The sequence below is a fragment of the Ovis aries genome, chromosome 4 (assembly GCF_016772045.2).
Source record: "Ovis aries strain OAR_USU_Benz2616 breed Rambouillet chromosome 4, ARS-UI_Ramb_v3.0, whole genome shotgun sequence".
NCBI classification, from domain to species: Eukaryota; Metazoa; Chordata; class Mammalia; order Artiodactyla; family Bovidae; genus Ovis; species Ovis aries.
The window spans coordinates 72,287,067-72,306,499 of NC_056057.1; the positions used below are offsets into that span (position 1 = coordinate 72,287,067).

General features: G+C 39.8%; 1 protein-coding gene across 1 annotated transcript in view; it reads left to right on the forward strand.

The window, feature by feature from the left end:
- Nucleotides 1–19,433, forward strand: part of SPMIP4 (sperm microtubule inner protein 4) — a 45,205-nt gene that overhangs the window by 1,825 nt on the left and 23,947 nt on the right. The window contains exons 3-5 of the mRNA XM_004007949.5: nt 8,643–8,819; nt 16,338–16,409; nt 18,507–18,536. Of these exons, the coding sequence (XP_004007998.2) occupies nt 8,643–8,819; nt 16,338–16,409; nt 18,507–18,536 (279 nt within the window). The remainder of the gene's footprint in view (nt 1–8,642; nt 8,820–16,337; nt 16,410–18,506; nt 18,537–19,433) is intronic.

Sequence of the window (19,433 nt, forward strand, 5' to 3'; positions counted from 1 at the left end):
TAGTATGTGTGTTAGTTGCTCAGTCATGTCCAACTCTTTGCAACCCTATGAACTATAGCTTGCCAGGCTCCTCTGTCTATGGAATTCTCCAGGCAAGAATACTGGAGTGATTGCCATTCCCTTCTCCAGGGCATCCTCCTGACGTAGGGATTGAACCCGGGTCTCCTGCACTGCAGGCAGATTCTTTACCATCTGAGCCACCAGAGAAGCCCAAAGAGTAGCATAATGGGACCTTATAATTCTCTAACACCATCTACTCAAAAATACTCCCAGAATCTGCTATTCAGACTTTATTTATGCTCTACCAAGTTTTCTGTAATGCAATGCAGATTATGTTTAAAATGTCATCTAACATATATGAAAGAAAGTGAAAGTGAAGTCGCTCAGTCGTGTCCGACTCTTTGCGACCCTGTGGACTGTAGCCTACCAGGCTTCTCTCTCCACAGGATTCTCTAGGCAAGAATACTGGAGTGGGTTACCATTTCCTTCTCCAGGGGATCTTCCCGACCCAGGGATCGAACCCGGGTCTCCCACACTGGAAGCAGAGGCTTTAACCTCTGAGCCACCATGACGATTTAACATATATGAGTGATTACTATGTGTTGGCACTGTATCAAATGTTTTACTAATGTGGTAATTCTTTAATCCTTACAGCAGCCCTATGAGATAAGTACTATTATTATCCCCATTTTATGTATGAAGGAACAGAGTACAAAGAAGTAATTTTCCAAGATACTAGTGCCAGCTTTACTGTATTGTATCAGTATTTATTTGAATCATTTTTAGGAAAGAAAAAAAAAACTCAAAATCATGGGTGAGAAATAACCTGTGTAATGGTTTTCTTGCTTTTGCTTGTTTGTTTTATAATTTCACGTTGTCAAATCTCTCATTTAAGAAGTCTTTCTCATGTAAGAAGGTAGTCAAAAGAGTTAGACATGACAGAAATGACTGAGCACGCACACACGTTATCTTTATGATAGCAACCCCTCAAGAGTTTGAAGATTCTTTTGACTATCTGAGTTCTTTTTGCCAGATGAACACTCGTTTTCAACAGACTTTACTCTTCTTTCTTCCTGTGTCTAGAGTTTCACTGTCTTGATCAGAATTCCACAGATCTATTCCAATTTGTTTTATGTTTGGCCAAAAGGGATCTGAGTAGGAATTTAACGCTGCTGTATCTGATGGAACTCACTGTGCCCGCAAAAGCACTCACAGAGGCATTTAACTGAAATGTTGATACCCTCTACCTAAATGGTCCTATGGTTTGGTTAGTAATTGGCTCCAAAACCCTTAAACAGACTTGAAATCTAAGAGAAATGTCAGAGAAAATATTGCTTTTCATTGCTGTTTTCAGTCACTCATTTGTGTCTGACTCTTAAGACCCCCATGGACTACAGCACACCAGGCTTCCCTGTCCTTCACAATCTCCTGGAGCTTGCTTAGACTCATATCCATTGAGTCAGTGATGCCAACCAACCATCTCATCCTCTATTGTCCCCTTCTCCTCCTGCCTTCAGTCTTTGCCAGCATCAGGGTTTTTTCCTATGAGTAGGCTCTTTGCATCAGGTGACCAAAGTATTGGAGCTTCACCTTCAGCATCAGTCCTTCCAATGAATATTCAGTGTTGATTTCCCTTAGGATTGACTGGTTTGATCTTGCAGTCCATGGGACTCTCAAGAGTCTTCTCTAACACCACAGTTCAAAAGCATCAGTTCTTCAAGGTTCAGCCTTCTGATGGTCCAACACTTACATCCATATGTGACTACTGGAAAAGCCATAGCTTTGCCTACATGGACCTTTGTTGGCAAAGTAATGTCTCTGCTTTTTAATATGCTGTCTATGTTGGTCATAACTTTTCTTCCAAGGAGCAAGCATCTTAATTTCATGGCTGCAGTCACCATCTGCAGTGATTTTGGAGCCCAAGAAAACAAAGTCTGTCACTGTTTCCATTGTTTCCCCATCTGTTTGCCATGAAGTGATGGGGCCAGATGCCATGACCTTAGTTTTCTGAACGTTGAGTTTTAAGCCAGCTTTTTCATTTTCCTCTTTCACCGTTATCGAGAGTCTCTTTAGTTCCTCTTTGCTTTCTGCCACAAGGGTCGTGTCATCTGCATATCTGAGGTTATTGATATTTCTCCCAGCAGTCTTGATTCCAGCTTGTGCTTCATCCAGTCCAGCATTTCTCATGATGTACTCTACATATAACAAGGTGAAAATATACAGCCTTGGTGTACTCCTTTCCCAGTTTGGAACCAGTCCATTGTTCCATGTCTGATTCTAACTGTTGCTTCTTGACCTGCATACTGGTTTCACAGGAGGCTGCTAAGTTGGTCTTCTTTTGCCATCTTTTTAAGAATTTTCCACAGTTTATTGTGATCCACACAGTCAAAGGCTTTAGCATAGTCAATGAAGCAGAAGTACATCTTTTTCTGGAATTCTCTTGATTTTTCTATGATCCAGTGGATGTTGGCAATTTGATCTCTGGTTCTTCTGACTTTTCTAAATCCAGCTTGAACATCTGGGAGTTCTCAGGTCATGTACTATTGGAGAATTTTGAGCATTACCTTGCTAGCATGTGAAATACGTGCAGTAGTGCAGCAGCTTGAACATTCTTTCACAATGCCCTTCTTTGGGACTGGAATGAAAACTGACCTTTTCCAGTCCTGTGGCCATGGCTGTTTTCCGAATTTGCTGGCATATTGAGTGCAGCACTTTCACAGCCTCATCTTTTAGGATTTGAAATAGCTCAGCTGGAATTCCATCACCTCTACTAGCTTTGTTCGAAGTGATGCTTCCTAAGGCCCACTTGACTTCACACTCCAGGATGTCTGGCTTTAGGTGAGCAATCACACCATTGAGTTTATCTGGGTCATTAATATTTAACTGACTACAAAATTAAACACAGCATATACTCAATTACCTATAAATATAATGAGGTATTATTTGAAGCAGTATCTAGGTACAACCATGTTCCTAGTTCCTAATAAATAAAATTTGCTTTTCACTTTATTCCATGTGAAGTTTTTCCTTTCTTAGTCCCTAAATGGGAAAACCAGGATGATCATATATTCTCAGAACCTCCCCTCTCATTTAACTCCCTTTTAAATAGTACCTGGGCAGCTTACAGAAATAGAAGTTCTCTTTTCTCTCAGTAGTATTCCTCAGCTTCTCTAGAAGGTATCATCAGGGCAACATTGGTAACTCTACCCTATCCACACTGAGGCTTACTTCTTCCAAACCAGGTTCAGGGTATATGGCTCCCAACTCAAACCTCAAGGTATCTCAAAAACAGAACAAAACAATGAAGAACAAAAATCTGCTGGCTTTTAGGGATTACTCTTCATAATGGTAAGGATGAATACAAGTCGTAATGTATTAGCTCTCAGCAGCTTAATTTTCTAAGTGTGGCTGTACTTAAAGGAGTGGCTTTTTAAATATTATAATGTATTTTGAATTAACTCGGCAATTTAAACAGGGATGAAAAATTGTTTCCTCTCATCCACCTTTCTTTTTTTTTTTCTTTCCAGAATAGGCAGCACAGTCTAACTCATCTGTTACCCACCACTAGTCTGGTAACTGGGCACATCAAAATAACATGACAAGTGTTCTGAAAATACAGATTCCCAAGCTCTGTCTTTGGGCTTCCCCAGTGGGTCAGCGGTAAAGAATCCACCTGCAATGCAGGAGAGGCAGTAGACAAGGGTTTGATCCCTGAGTCAGGAAGATCCCCTGGAGAAGGAAATGGCAACCCAGCAACCCACTCCGGTAGTCTTGTCCAGAGAATCTCGTGGACAGAGGAGCCCAGAAAGCTGCAGTCCAAAGTGTCGCAAGGAGTCAGACGCCACTAAAGTGTCTTAGCCTGCACTCAAGCTCTATTTGTAGAGACTGACTCACTGGGTTAGATCTAGGGGATCTGCATTTTTAGTCGTTTTTCAACTTGTTTTGAGAATCACTGGCCTAGCAGAAAGCACTGAAACACAACATGAAAACCAGGATTGTGGTCTGGCTTACCCAGTGACCAAGGGCAAGTTAATCTTTGTACATCAGTTACTTTCTTCACTGGTATGTTGTGGGACAATTATATTAGTCACTATTATGTATGATTACTTGATCTCCTTAAAAAAATATTAATAAATAAGTGGCATTCTTTTGTGTTTTTTCCACTGAAAATTTAACACTGGCAGGTACAGATACTCAAAATCACAGATGCCTACCTCCTTTTTCCATTCAGCTGACATCTCCTTCCTAGTCTATTAGGAAGATAAATATCAATTAAGGAAGTGTCTTGAGAATTGCTTAAGATTTAATTACAAGTTCCATTTTATTTCTGTGTTTGTCTCATTGCTTTCTGATTCCTGAGGTTTGGGGGTTTGTTTGTTGTTTTGTGTTTAACCGTTAGCTTCCTGTCAAAAAATAAGCATATGTTTGTTCTAGCCTTTCCTTTAATCATGCCTTCCAATCATTATTGGCTAAATTCAGTCCCCCAAATCAAAATCCTGTAAGGTGACTCCAAAGAAAGATATTGGTTTATCTACAGGGAATATATCTTTCTCTTAAATAAGTAAACATTAATTTTATGTGGCTTCAGATTTCAGCACTAATAATTTGTTGTTATTTGCTTAGGAGACATGTATTATTTAAGCTATAAAATTATTTAATAGTGAAACTTTAATATTTCATTTAATTAGTTCCTTCTATAAATTCTGTTAATATTAAAGCTAAGGGGTAGGGATATGAGACCCTACAATGAAAGAGAAATATGACTTCTTTACACTTTGCCTTTTATTTTAAATGGTTTCCTACAACTTACTGGTTTTAGATGAATGCCAACCCAAATGATTGATTAACATATTCTACTGGCTCATCTTCCTAGGCTAGTGTAATATATGAGGGTCAGATGCTGAGAAATTGACTCATCTAATTTAAATGTAACTTTTAAAAACTTAGATATTAAAGCTTAGGTTGCCATTAATCAAATGTATTTAAATATTTTTCACTTGTCATGCCCCCACCCTGTGTCTATTGATTATAGTCATAGATCATAGCTCAGAGGTCTAAGAACGGAATACCTTCATCCCTTTTCCAGTACCCCAAATCAGCGGACACCAGATTCTCCTTGACTAGCTGGTGCAGGGGGTGGCAGACTTCTTCCTTAAAGGACCAGATAGTAAATACTTAAGGCTCTATAGTCTCTGTCAAGGGCTTCTCTGGTGGCTCAGATGGTAAGGAATCTGCCTACAATGCGGGAGACCCTGGCTGGCCTAGAGAATTCCATGGACAGAGGAGCCTGGCAGGCTATAGTCCATTGGGGTTGCAAAGAGTCAGACACGACTGAGCAACTAACACTTTTACTTTTTTCACTTTCAGTCTCTGTCAAACTACTCAGCTCTGCTGTTGTAGCAGAAAAACAGCCATAGACAATAGCCAGTATACAAATGAATGGTCATGGCTGTATTCCAATAAAATTTTACTTACGAAAACAGCAGTAGGTTGGATTCGGCCTGTGGGTCATAGTTTGCCAACCCCTATGTAGTGACTTTGAGATAATACATTCCATGTATGACAGTCCCAAGTGTTAGTTCTTCTTTCAGCAAATTTGTGCGGGAGGTTGACACTAAACCAGTGCATGGGTGCAGATAAGAAAGTAGCTCCACTGTCCACACCTGTATCTCTGAGTTCCCTTCCCGTGTTTCTAACTGGGTCCACATTGCTCAGAAGGTATCATCCAAAGGGCCCATGAGATCATGCAGGGTGTTACCCTTGTCTTCCTTACTTGCTTCCCCTCTCAAGCAGCTCTTCTCTACTGTGCCTCAAATCTCAATATTCTGTATCAGCTCTTCTCATATAGCCCAAAATTCAGCTGTCTTTTCAGCCCTTAAGATTCAGCTAAATTCCACTCAAATCTTTATTCCATACATTCTGGTAACCCAAAGCCTTCCTCAAAATGTACCGAAATTCCCAGGATGGGGTGGGGATGACCGTAACTGACTTTGGGTACCTGGCTCCATGTATTCTGCTTCTGTTCAACAACATTTTGACCCAGATGTGACACAGTCATTTTTTAGTTTCCTCCGAAGACCTCATCCACACAGAGCGTTTGTGGGCCTGGTAAATGTCACTGATCAGGTAAGGGTCTGAAGGAAGAAGCACATCATACCGTATAATATATAACTAAAAGTTCCTTGTAAGCCATAGCGTCTGTATTTAAAAGTTCTTTATCCCAGCTACCATCAGAGTTCCCCCAATGGCTTTCACTCACTGTGATCTCTGAGCATCCTGCTGGTCTATTTTCTTCCTCTCCCCCTACTTCCCTTTCCCCTCATCTTCCTCTCTCAAGAGTGAAACACCAAATCCTTTCCATTGCTGAGCAGCTTAATAAATCTTGGGTTGCTTGAGTCCTTATCAACACCTGTACCTGCAGAGTCTCTGTCTCTTCTCCAAGAGGCCTAACAAAATAGTTGATCAAACAAGCAAGTCTTGCCCAAGAAGGATTCTGGAGCCAACACTGTCAGGAATTTTCAGTTCCATAATCTTTCAACCCTCAAGGCCTTCTTCCATGATATTGCCCCTGCTTAGAGTCCTCCCTCTCTTGTACCCAGAAAAGTCCTACTCATCCTTTAGAACTCATCCTAGACAGTGATTCACCCAAGAATCCTACCTCCAGAAGGGAATCCTGTTGGTCTTGCATATTTATGAATAGGGGGTATGCTATCTATCTCCGACCACTTAAATTCAAGTTCAAGTCATGGGCAAGTGCAAATTTGGGGAGAAAATGAGAGAGCTGGTTTTTCCTGACTCACCTGTAACATGAGAGGGCAGTCTTTTAGGGTCCCAGTTTACGGTAGGGATGGCTTCCTTTAGATTCCTTACCTGGCTGATATCTGCGCTTCTCCGCCTACAGTGTCCTTAAAGCAAAAACGAAATCTGCCAGAATTAGCACTGCCTTAAGGGCAAAAGTGGCTTCTGTGCTTGTTTACCTTTCCAGATTCCTATTTCCCCTCTTAGGAAACCCTAGTATCTCTTTCTGTCTTGTTAACAATGAGTTGCTTTTAAGAAGATGCTTTTCTTTTCAACATTTTGTGGTTTGCTCAAGGAAAATCGAAGCAGTCTAATAAAAATAGAATTCAACTTCTCCAAGAAAATTTGACTCAAAGTTCAATGGGTCCCCTTTCTAAAATTATCAGGTTATTGTCTGCTCTCAAGGAAAACCAACTAGTCAGTAAGTATTTATTGAGCATGTATTTGCAAGGCACAGTGCCATATCCTGGGGATTCCATGGTGAGTGTGCCAGAGTCTTGTCTGCAATGACCTGTCCTCTTTGTTGTGCTGTGGAAACTGATGAATCATTGTTCTTTGTTCTCTAGAACATTGTGCTGTTCATTTCTTGGTGACAGATTACTGCTTTATTTTAAGAGGATGTAACTTAAGAACAGCCAGGTAGAAGAGGGCAAGGTACATAGGGCAAGGTATGTGGATTGGGGCACTGAACTTCCATGAAGTCTGAGGGCCCCACCCTCCCCCCACTGCCACCTCCACATGGTCACCAACCCCAAAGCTCTTTTTCCAGCATTTTAATTTATTTTTAGTGGGATGGTTAGTCTAAATAATTGACTGCCATTAGTGGAAACTGGAAGACCTAAAATCCTTCCTCATTAGGATACAGGTCTTTAGCCAGATTAAGAGTTTTGTGAGGGCTTCTCCCTAGCCTAAAGTTTTCATATTGTGTAATAAGTAGCAGTCCAGGAAACAAATCAGTCTCTTTGGCCTTTTTCATTCGCTCAGGCATGCAATTCATTTCACAGACATCCCTTGAGTACTTCCCGTGAAGCATTTTTACAACAGTGAATATGTGTCCTGGCCTTTCACTCCCTTGTTGAGAAAGAGCAGAGAAAGTCATCTGAACTACCAGTTTTTAAGATGAGACTAGCCCTACCAGCCAATTTAGGAAATTTCCGTGTCTTCAGCCTACTGAATGGTATAGTTGTAAAGGGTGGAACAATTGGAGAACTATTTTCTATGGAAGGTAATTTGTTGAATAGGGCAGTACTTCTAAAGTTTAGCATGCAAAGGAATCATCTGGAGGGCTTGTTTAAAACAGATTACAGCTTAAAGAGGTGGGATGGGGAGAGGAAAGGGAGGCTCGGGAGGGAGGGGGATATATATATATATATATATATATATATATATATATAATTGTGACTGATTCACACTGTTATATGGCAGAAACCAATGCAGCATGGTAAAGCAATTTTCCTCCAATTAAAAAATAAATTAAAGAAAAACAGATTATAGGGCTCAACACCTCACTGCACCCACTAATTCTGATTCCTGGATCTGAACCAGAGAATTCCTGGATGGAACCAGAGAATTTTTATTTCTAACAAGGTCCTTCTCACTCTAGCTCACTTCCACATTGTAGAAGTGCTAACAAGCTCTCTGGAATCTCTCTTACAAGAGTATTAGTCCCATTCATGACTGCTCCTCCTGACCTAGTCACTTCCTGAAGATCCCACCTTTGTATATCTTCACATTGGACATTAGGATTTAAATACATAAATTTGGGGGCAGGAAGGACACAAACATTCAGACCATAGCATTCCACTCTGAACCCATTAACATTTCAAAAATCTCTTTTTATGCAGGTATCAGACATTAAGACAGTCACTCCAACGATGTAGGCTTCCATGGGGCGCTGAAAGGGAATATGGAGGGATGATACCCATTTCGCTCCCTGAGGAACACAGGCCGAAATGTGAACCTCCTAGAGTCATGGGCAAAGGACATCAGCATTATGGATTTGGTGGAGAAATCTGGCCAAGGTAAATAAACTTTCAGTCCCTCACATAGAGGTCATTGTTATTCAGTTTTCTGTATTTCTATTGTGAGTCCTTTGTTAACTTAAATCTGCTTCTAAACTTATTATTTATGAAAAGATACAGATGGGAACACTAATTATATAATTTCTAATTGTGAAGTCAGTAAAAAATATAAATATCTTTGCTCTCCTTAGAGATGTTTATGTGATCAAAAAATTTGATTAACCTAATTCCCTTACTAATCATATTTTATCTAAAACTAAGTAACATTCCTGAGAGAGATTAATTTTTTTGGCTTGAGCAAATAGATGGCCTAATTTCTACAAATGTTGTTGACTTTTGAATTCTATTTTTTTAAAAACCATCTATAGTCATTAGAATCTAATGGGCATTGTTTTCAAGTATTAAAATATTTCAATCATCATTTATGTCTTAAAGTTACCCTTTCAGCAAATTTATTCAAAGGCCAGTTAAACCTGAAGATAAAGCATACACACACAAAATCTGAGCAGTAAATTAAATGTCACAACATTAACTGCTAAGTATGAAATTTATTCAAAACAAAATCCACTGAAGCTTCTCTACACAGAGCCCGCTTACTCCTATTTTATCTAACAATCCTGGCTACCTAGTTTACTAACAATCTAGCTAACTAGTTTTTTATTCTAAAGCAGTTAAATAAACAGGCCACAGCTAAAGAGGAAGACAATACCAATAGGGACATGTGGTAGCCTTATGAAAGCCTCAGTAAAGTAATAAAAAGCAGACAAATGAAAAGTCCAATTGGAAAGATGCAAATATTGACACAATGAAGATAGGACCTCAAGTTCATCAATTCATTCAACAGATTTGTTTAAGCCCCTACTCTCGTGGAACTTACTTTAAATATAATATAGATTTTTAGTATCTTAGTAAAGTGGAAATTGTTATCCTGGTTTTATAATAGAGACCCAAGAGGCTCAGTACCTTTCCTTGGGTCAGACAATATGAAGTTTCAGAATGGGGATTTGAATCTGGGTTTATTTAACTCCATAGTCCACATTCTTTTCATTAGTTCATTCATTCACTCATTCCAGCCATTCATTTATTCAGTCATTTGAATATAGCAAGCATTGTTGAGATTAAGGTATAGCTCCTCATGGAGTTTATAGTTCTGGTCCCCAGAATTTGTATATTAAAAAATGTACAATATTCTGAAAGACTTTGAAGTATATTCAGAATTATAGTGTGTGAAAAGAAAGCAAAAGACTAGCTTCTTATGAGAAAGAAGTCTTAGAGTCTTACAGAATGCAGCCCTAGGATACTTGGGAAAGGAAATATTTGTTCCAATTAGAATGTCAATCACCCCTGACTCAGAAATGCAGGTTAATATATTTGGTTCTTGTCACACCCTTTTGTGTTAAACGTTATCATTTTTATCATTTAAATGTTATCATTATCATATTTATCTCTTTAAAATATTTCAAGTTCCCTTGCCCTCAGCCCCCAGGAATTTATTACCTGGTGTGTGTGTGTGTGTGTGTGTGTGTGTGTGTGGGTGTGTGTGTCTGTGTGTGTTAGTCGCTCAACCGTGTCTGACTCTTTGTGATCCCATGGACTGTAGCCCACCAGGCTCCTGTGTCCATGGACTTCTCCAGGCCAGAATACTGGAGTGAGTTGCCATTCCCTTTCCAGGGGATCTTCCTGACCCAGGGATCAAACCCAGGTCTCTTGTATTACAGACAGATTCTTTCACTGTCTGAGCCACGAGGGAAGCCTTTACCTGGTGGGGCAAACCCAAATTTTGTTCCTGAAAGATTTCTAAGCTTCCCTTGGGGCTTCCCTGGTGGCTCAGTGGTAAAGAATCTGCCTGCCAGTGCAGGAGACACAAGTTTGATCCCTGATCAGAGAAGGAACTAAGGCAGCCCACCAGGCTCCCCCGCCCCTGGGATTCTCCAGGCAAGAACACTGGAGTGGGTTGCCATTTCCTTCTCCAATGCATGAAAGTGAAAATTGAAAGGGAAGTCTCTTAGTGACAAGCGACTCATGTGACAAGGAGGAACTAAGCCCATGGGCCACAACAACTGAGCCTGTGCTCTAGAACCTGGGAGCCCCAAGTACTGAAGCCCGCACACCCGAGAGTCTGTGCTGTGAGACAAGAAAAGCGACTGCAATGAGAAGCCCGCACACCACAACCAGAGAGTAGCCCCGCACAACAAAGACCCATCACAGCGAAATAAATAAGTAAATCTTAAAAAAACAAAACAAAAAACGAAGCTGTTAGCGATTCTGCCTTGCTCAGCTACTACTCTATTCTATGAATTTTATGCCACTGGGAGCTATGTTGCTGCTGCTGCTACTGCTAAGTCGCTTCAGTCGTGTCCGACTCTGTGCTACCCCAGAGACTTCAGCCCACCAGGCTCCCCCGTCCCTGGGATTCTCCAGGCAAGAACACTGGAGTGGGTTGCCATTTCCTTCTCTGCCGGAAGCCAGTGTGAGGAATCCCACCCGTGACAAGGTCATGAGGAAGGAAGCTGACATACGCAAGGCGTGATCAGACTTCAGGGGCCCCCTCTGGAAATTCCTAAGCATGTACAGCAACAAAAATCTGCCGGCTTTTGTGCTCTGCTTTTCCACTTTTCTGATATTCTCTGGAAAAAAGTCAATTCAGGGCTTTAGTCTTCTGCATTCAAAAGGGATGTTTCAGTTAAACCCCCTCTGATAGCTCTCTAGCTTGCCCAACAGATTCCCCAGACCTCTTACAGCTTGTGAATTGCTTACAACCCTCCAACCTCGAGAGACACAAAGCTTAAAAGCATCTTAAAGATACAGAGCCTTTTCTAAAGAGTTAAAAATTATATTGGTAGAGGGTTTTCACTGTTGACTCAATGACTGCTGCCAGGCCTCCATATTCTTTATCGTTTAACACCTGAAGGATATTAATCAATTGAAATTGGGATATAGAAAAAGGAATATAGTAGTTTTGATGTTAGCAACACTAGACTTTTGAGTTCATTGCTTTTCCTTTGTTATAAATCACTGTACTCCTTTCACTTGTTATAAACTGCTATATCTTTGCTATGTAAGAATGTAACTTTATTTAGTGCTTTCTGAGATTTGCACCAGACTTTAGGAAGATCAAAACAAGTAAGTCTTCTAGTTAACAAACCCTTATCAGAAGAAAGGCTGTAAAATGCTAATTGGCCCTTCTTAGCCAGAGGATGATGTAAATCAACTAAGACTTGTGTGTACAATTAGGTATGCAGAGAGAGAAGCCTTGTTTTGATAAGAGTCTGGACTGCTAACGCTGCACAACTTTGTGTTACCCATTGATCCCCATGTTTTATCCAAAATATAAAAAGCCTTCTGAACAATAAAGGATTGGACCAGTTTCTCGGACTAGTCTCTCGGCCTGGTTTCTTGGGAATCTGGCTCCCCCCGTGCCTCTCTCTCTCTCCTTTTCTCCCTTTTCCTCCCTCTGCCCTCTACTCTAATTTCAGGCTGAATTTCCATCTGGGGCACGGAGGCTCGCCAAGTCTACTTACTTGCCCTGGCTATTAAGACCCGTGCAAAAGGGAGCCTAAGGCAAGGCACCCTTAGATATTCAAGCGAGTGCCGGTGGCCCAACGTAGATGGTGCAAATTCCTTGTCTGGAATTTTATTGGTCTTCCGCGTAATCCAAGGTATTCTGCCTTCTTCCTCCAATTAATTTTCCTACTACACACTTGTTTCTTAATCTAATCTTATATCAATCAATAAATAAGTTTCTCTCACGCCAATGCCGTCCACACTTCGAATTCCCTGGATCCACCGGGGCTGGACCCAGGTGGACCCCGGCACTTCTCCAATACATGAAAATGAAAAGTGAAAGTGAAGTCGCTTAGTCGTGTACGACTCTTTGTGACCCCATGGGCTGCAGCCTACCAGGCTCTTCCATCCATGGGATTTTCCAGGCAAGAGAACTGGAGTAGGGTGCCATTGCCTTCTCCAGGGAGCTATGTTAGGAGGTGTCTAAAAGATACTCCCAGTTCTAGAAATACTCCTTTTCCCCAGCATGGTATAGCGGCAGTCCTGTTGCCCTTCACATTTAGGATCTATAATCCCAGCCTACTTGGAATAGTTCTTCCTTGCCTGTTTTTTCCAGAGTCATAAGGAGCCCCAGATTACATCATCAGTTCAGCTTCCAGTTCAGTGGGACCATTGTTTTGTCATCTGGTGGCAGCATTTCTCCCTTAACCTCTAAATGAGCAAAGCTCAAGGTGGCTGGGGAGGAAGTAAAAATTTCCTCGAGTGTAATAAAAACAGTGAGGGGCATCACTCCCATTTCCCCCCATACTTTTTAGACCATGCATTCTGGTTACAGAGGAAAGTATTTATTGGTCACCAGTTCAGAGCATGTGCCACACTCTTCAGGACAACACTGAGCCATAGCTGAGTCATCAATAGGCTATTCCAGCATTCTGTAAATATGACAAGGCCAGTGAATCTTTTCAATTCAACCAGTGCCTTATTTCTTTTTGTGGTAAATTGTCAAGAGTATTACTTAGTGAGGGTTATTCTTACCCCACAAGAACGCTCACCAACAGAATCTCACAACTGAGGATGTTCTCAATTAGGTAGATACTCTGTGGGCATCCATCAGGCTTTCTCCAGTCACCCGGCGGCTTCATAAACTAAATAACCCTTGACTAATGGTACTCTCGCCTGGAAAATCCCGCAGATGGAGGAGCCTGGTAGGCTGCAGCCCATGGGGTCGTGAAGAGTCGGACACGATTGAGCGACTGCCCTTTCACTTTCATGCATTGGAGAAGGAAATGGCAACCCACTCCAGTGTTCTTGCCTGGAGAATCCCAGGGACGGAGCCTGGTGGGCTGCCGTCTATGGGGTCGCACAGAGTTGGACACGATGGAAGTGACTTAGCAGTAGCAGTAGCAATATACCCTTAGTCAAGAGTAATACTGTTTAAGATATCATGTAGTGAATAAGGCCTTCAGTTACATTCCATTGATGATGTAACTGGCAGCAATGTAGTGAGGAGGAAAGGGAAATCCTTAGTTAGAGGTTCCTATGAGGATAAGTCATCTTTCATGATGCAGGGGTCTAATGTAGTCAACCACCTACCAGGTGGGTGACTAGTACACCCAGGGAGATTTTTCTCTATGAATTACTTAGGATTGGTAACTTCTTCTGGTAAATTCAAATGTAGCCAGGCCAGTTTTGATGAAGGGGAGTTTCGTGTTGCTGAGTTCATACATGAGAACTTCTGTTCCTGCCCCTGTAATAATTTAGTTTATGAAGCCACTGAGAAAGCACCGGGTGACTGGAGAAAGCCTGACGGATGCCCACAGAGTATCTACCTAATTGAGAACATCCTCAGTTGTGAGATTCTGTTGGTGAGCATTCTTGTGGGGTAAGAATAACCCTCACACTCTAGGACCAATCTCAAAGACTGAGAAAGCGAGTATTTTGGAGTCTACATTGGGTAGATGAGATGTAGGATGGGTGTTCAAAAGAAACTGAGTTCAGCAGTACAGTATATATTAAAATATCACAAGTGCCAAGAATGAAGGCTGCAGTAACTATGGACTTCAGGTGATAATGATGTGTCAGTGGAAGTTCATCAATCCCAGCAAATGTACCACTCTTGTGAGAGATGTTGATAATGGGGGAGGCTAAGATCCAACCAGTCCATCCTAAAGGAGATCAGTCCTGGGTGTTCACTGGAAGGACTGATGCTAAAGCTGAAACTCCAGTACTTTGGCCACCCCATGCGAAGAGTTGACTCATTGGAAAAGACCCTGATGCTGGGAGGGATTGGGGGCAGGAGGAGAAGGGGACGACAGAGGATGAGATGGCTGGATGGCATCACCGACTCAATGGACGTGAGTTTGAGTGAACTCCAGGAGTTGGTGATGGACAGGGAGGCCTGACGTGCTGCGACTCATGGGGTCACAAAGAGTCGGACACGACTGAGCAACTGAACTGAACTGAACTGAAGCATGTGTGAGTTAAAGGGTATTTGATAATCTCTCTACCTTCAAATCTCTCAACCTTGCCATGAAACTAAAACTGCAATCTAAAGATTGTAAATATGGATATAATCTGATTCTTTAAATTTCTCATAGTGTTCCACGGTATGGATGTATTAAATTATTTAGCCATTCTTGTATTTTCTTTTTCTTCTTTTGTATTAACTAAGTGTATGAATATCTTTATACAGGCTTCCTTGAACTCAGTACACAAATGTTTCTCCAGGGAAAATTCTAAGTAAAGTTATGGATCATAATATGTGAATTATTTTTAATTTTAGCCCCCAAATGCTTTATATTCCCAGAGTAGTATCTAAAAGTATCCATTTTGCCATATTCTTAGCCAACTGTAGTAACATTATCAAACGTATAATTTTTGCCTATCTAAAGAATAAAAAGTTTATCTTGATTATCAGAATGCATTTCTCTGATTAGACTGAGTACTTTTTTCTTACATTTGTTTTCTTATTTTTGACTATTTATATTTCCTTTCTGTTCTTATTCTTTGCTCATTTTTACTGCTTGTCTTTTAGCTATAGATTCTTACTGGGTCTTTATATTCTGGAATATTATCTCTATATGTATCTATTATAAATATTTTTTCTAATCTTTGTTTTATTGAGCTTTTTTATACTGTCTTGTCTTAAATTTTTAATAAATTCCCCTTATCGTAAAAAAAAATTTTTTCTATTTGTTTATTTTGGGCTGTGCTGGCTGTGCTGCACAGGCTTTTTTCTGCTTTGGGCAAGTGGGCACTACTTTCTAGTTGTGGTACATGGGCTTCTCATTGCGGTGGCTTCTCTTGTTGCAAAGAATCCCATGGACAAAAGAGCCTGGTGTGCTACAGTCCATGGGGTCACAAAGAGTTGGACACAACTGAGCAACTAACACGTACACACTCTTGTTGTGGAGCGCAGGCTCTAGGGCACGCAGGCTGCAGTAGTTGCAGTATACGGGCTCAGTAGTTGCGACTCCTAGGCTCTGCAGCACAGGCACAGTAGTCGGGGTGCATGGGCCTAGTTGCTCCTCAGCATGTGGGATCTTCCAGATCAGGACTTGAACCCATGTCACCTGCATTGACAGACGGATTCTTTACCACTGAGCCACCAGGGAAGCCCTTTTCAAAAATTTTTCATTTGATGTTCTCAAATTTCCTTTTGATTTTTGAGTTTTTAAAAATCTTATTTAAAATGTTTTCCCTACCACCAAGAAAAAACCATATTCATATATTTTTGTAATATTTGTATGCTTTTCACCAATTTCTTAGATTTTTAATCCATCTGAAACTATCTCTTTGAATAGTATGAAGTTGAAGTCTTTTTTTTCCAAATGGCTAGTGAATTTTTCCTGTGTTGTTTATTAAAAAATAAGCCTTTTCCCACTGATTTAAAATGCCATCTTTTCATATACTGAATTAATGTATACATGGTTGTATTCATCTGTTATTCTTTTACTATCTCACATTACACTGCTGTTAAAAAGATGTTCAATTTAATCTTTTCTTTCTTTTCAGAAAGCTTCCTGTTGAACAATTTTATTATTTGTCACAGAACAAAAAAAGTGACCTCTACGGAAATGATTCTTTGTAAGTTTGAGGTTTCTTTTTCTTAGGTGAAATCAAATAACATTTTTAAGCGGAAATGAGTCATATGCAAAATTTTAATAGTCCCCAAATTTTCCTCAAGTCTAGGGAACTTCTAGAAAACAAAAGTCTTCCTTTTTTTAAATAGAGATCATTGACTATAGAAACCAAGACCAAAAGAACAAAAATAAAATAAATAGACTAAAACCTACTAATAGTTTTTTGCATTTAAACAAAAAAAAAAATTGGAAAGATCGAGTAGTAATGTTCAAAAAGATTCATACAGGTCCTCTTGACCCATTTCCCTACCTTTGACTTTGTTATTCAATCTAATAAGAATCTGTTACATTTCTTAAGAGGGTCATAGAAAAAGCCCCAGTGCCCTCAATAAAAATTTTAATCAGAATTTTATGAAAGTGGTTTGTTATGACAATCTACAAATAACTCTTAATAAAATTACTCTGTAAGTTTCTCTTTTAGATAAACAATACTTAATTCACTCTTTTTGTAGAGGAATTATTTTCTAGTGTATTATTTTTTGCTCATTGAAATAGTTTGTTGTATATATTACAAAGGCCTACTTTGTAATTTTCAGAGAAAATACTGAGAGCACTGATGTAAAAATGAAAATACTATTAGTTCTGTTTATAGGTCATAAATTAATACAGAGTTCAGCCACAAGAGGGAGCCAAAAAGCTATGAAATTTGTGGTTGCTAGGCCTTTTTCCCTTTGGGATCAATAAACTGAAAAGGAGAGAGTGGCAGTAAAATCATGGATAGGTTCAGGTCAAGGAATTCGCGTCTCTGAGCATTTTTTATTTTCACTTTATCCTTTCAAACTTTGAATTTTTAAAAAAGCTTTTCTTTAAAAATTTTTATTCTTATTTTTCCATTTTGTTTTTTTAATTGAAGTATAGTTCATTTACCATGTTGTATTAGTTTCAAGTGTATAGCAAAGTGATTTCAGTTATACATATAAACACACACAATTTTTTCCATGTTGAATCGAATTAATTTTAGGTAAGTACTTGTCAAAATCAGCTAAATGAGAAAACTCTTAAATGCTGATTTAATGTTTCATATATAATAGTCAGTGTGGTAGCGCTCAATCTCATAGATTCTTATACTCATTGCTTTCCATTCCCTACTCAACCAGAAATTCAACTGGAAGACATGCTTTTTTTTTTTTAGTTCCAACAAAGTTAGAGTCCAAATAAAGATATAAACCTTTTAAAGTGCATGTGGATGGTGTGTTTACAATACATTATAGACTAATAAAATTAGATGGCTTGTGTACCACTTTCTAAATAGAGGAACATATAAAAAAGCAAACAGTATATTCAATTTTACTGCCTTTACTACTGACTGATATCATTCTGTTCATTTTTCATAATTGAAATATTTAAGAAATATTTGTATAGGCCGAAACTAATTGCTAAAATCCAATGAAAGTTGATGACAGTCCTTCTCTAGTGTAGACTTTGTCCCTGGGCTGTAGTGTTATTTCTTGGCACGTAGAGCTCAGAGCAATTAGTAAACATACAACCTTCTAATAGTGAAGTGATTCAGAAAAGGCATGCCCCTGAGAACTTGTTCAGTTTTGTTCTAGCCTCTCTGCAACTGGGCAACATTTACTCTCATGAGAGGTGAGCAATTCTGGGCAAAGGGGCAAAGCACACACTGTACTTATATGTTTTCTCCAACCAGGCCACACTCAGGTCACTTTAGGTCATGTAATTGCACCACATGCATGGTGTCAGGCTACCTCAGAGCACTTCGGTGCTCTGCCTATGAGCGTGAAGTCAGTAAGAACTAAAGCTCTATTATCATTAGAATAAGTTAGAAATGCAGAACAAGTGGTGAGTGGGGCTGAAGTTAGGATAAGCGTAATGGAAAAAATTGACCAACAGACAACTGAGATATGATAATATCATATCTGTCTGGTTAATAGTCAGTGTTCCAGAAAGTCAGTCAGTATCATAGAGACTCTGTAGTTTGCAAATGGGATACTTCTTTATTCTTAAGCAAGTTGCTAATAGAAATGTGAGCTTTTAGAAGTCCTTAATATAAATTAGAATCTGTTTCCTGGTTTTATTCTAGGCTGCCCAAACCACCTGATTCAACAGTAGGGTAAGTAGACAACTATATTTTCCTTCCCTGTTATAATCAAGAAAAAAATATTGGCCATCTATATGTCTTAGACAGTGTAAGGACAAGTTATATTTTTCATAGTTTTTTTTTTTTTCTTAATCAGGCAAGAGAAGAGGCTGATACAAGTCCAAAATAACAGCATTACTGATTTCCCCCAATTACATTCCTGACTGATTTTTTAAAGTAAACTTTTAAATTTAGTACTATTTTATACTTACAAAATTATTGGGAAAATAGTACAGAGATTTCCTATTTACCTCAGTCCCAGTTTCCCCTATTATAATACCTTATATTAGTATGGTACCTTTGTCCTTTTAATGAGCCAATAGTGGTGCATTAGTACTATGTAGATTTCCTCAGTTTTCCCCTAATGTCCTTTTGCTATTCTGGGATCCTGTCCAGGACACCACAGTGCCTTTAGTAGTCATGTCTCCATAGGCTTCTTTTGGCTTTGACAGTTCCTCAGACTTCCCTTTTTTTTTTTTTTAATTACCTCAGGGGACTTTCTTAGTGGTCCAGTGGCTAAGACTTGGTGCCCCCAGTGCAAAGGGTTCAATCCCTGGACCAGAAAACTAGATCCCATGTGCTGCAACTAAGACCTGGCACAGGCAAATAAAAATGAGTACTGTAAATGACCTCTAGTTTTGATGAGTATCTGTCAGCTATTTTGTAGAATGTCCCCCAGTCAGGACTTGTCTGGTGTCTTCCTCATGATTAGACTGCAGTAGTATGTCTTAGGGAGGAGGCCCACAGGGGTAAACTGCCATTTTCATCATATCCTATCCAGTGCGTAACTTATCACTGTTGATGGTAACCTTGATTACCTAGCTGATGTGGTATTTATGAGGTTCCCCCAGTGCAGTTAACCCTTTTTTC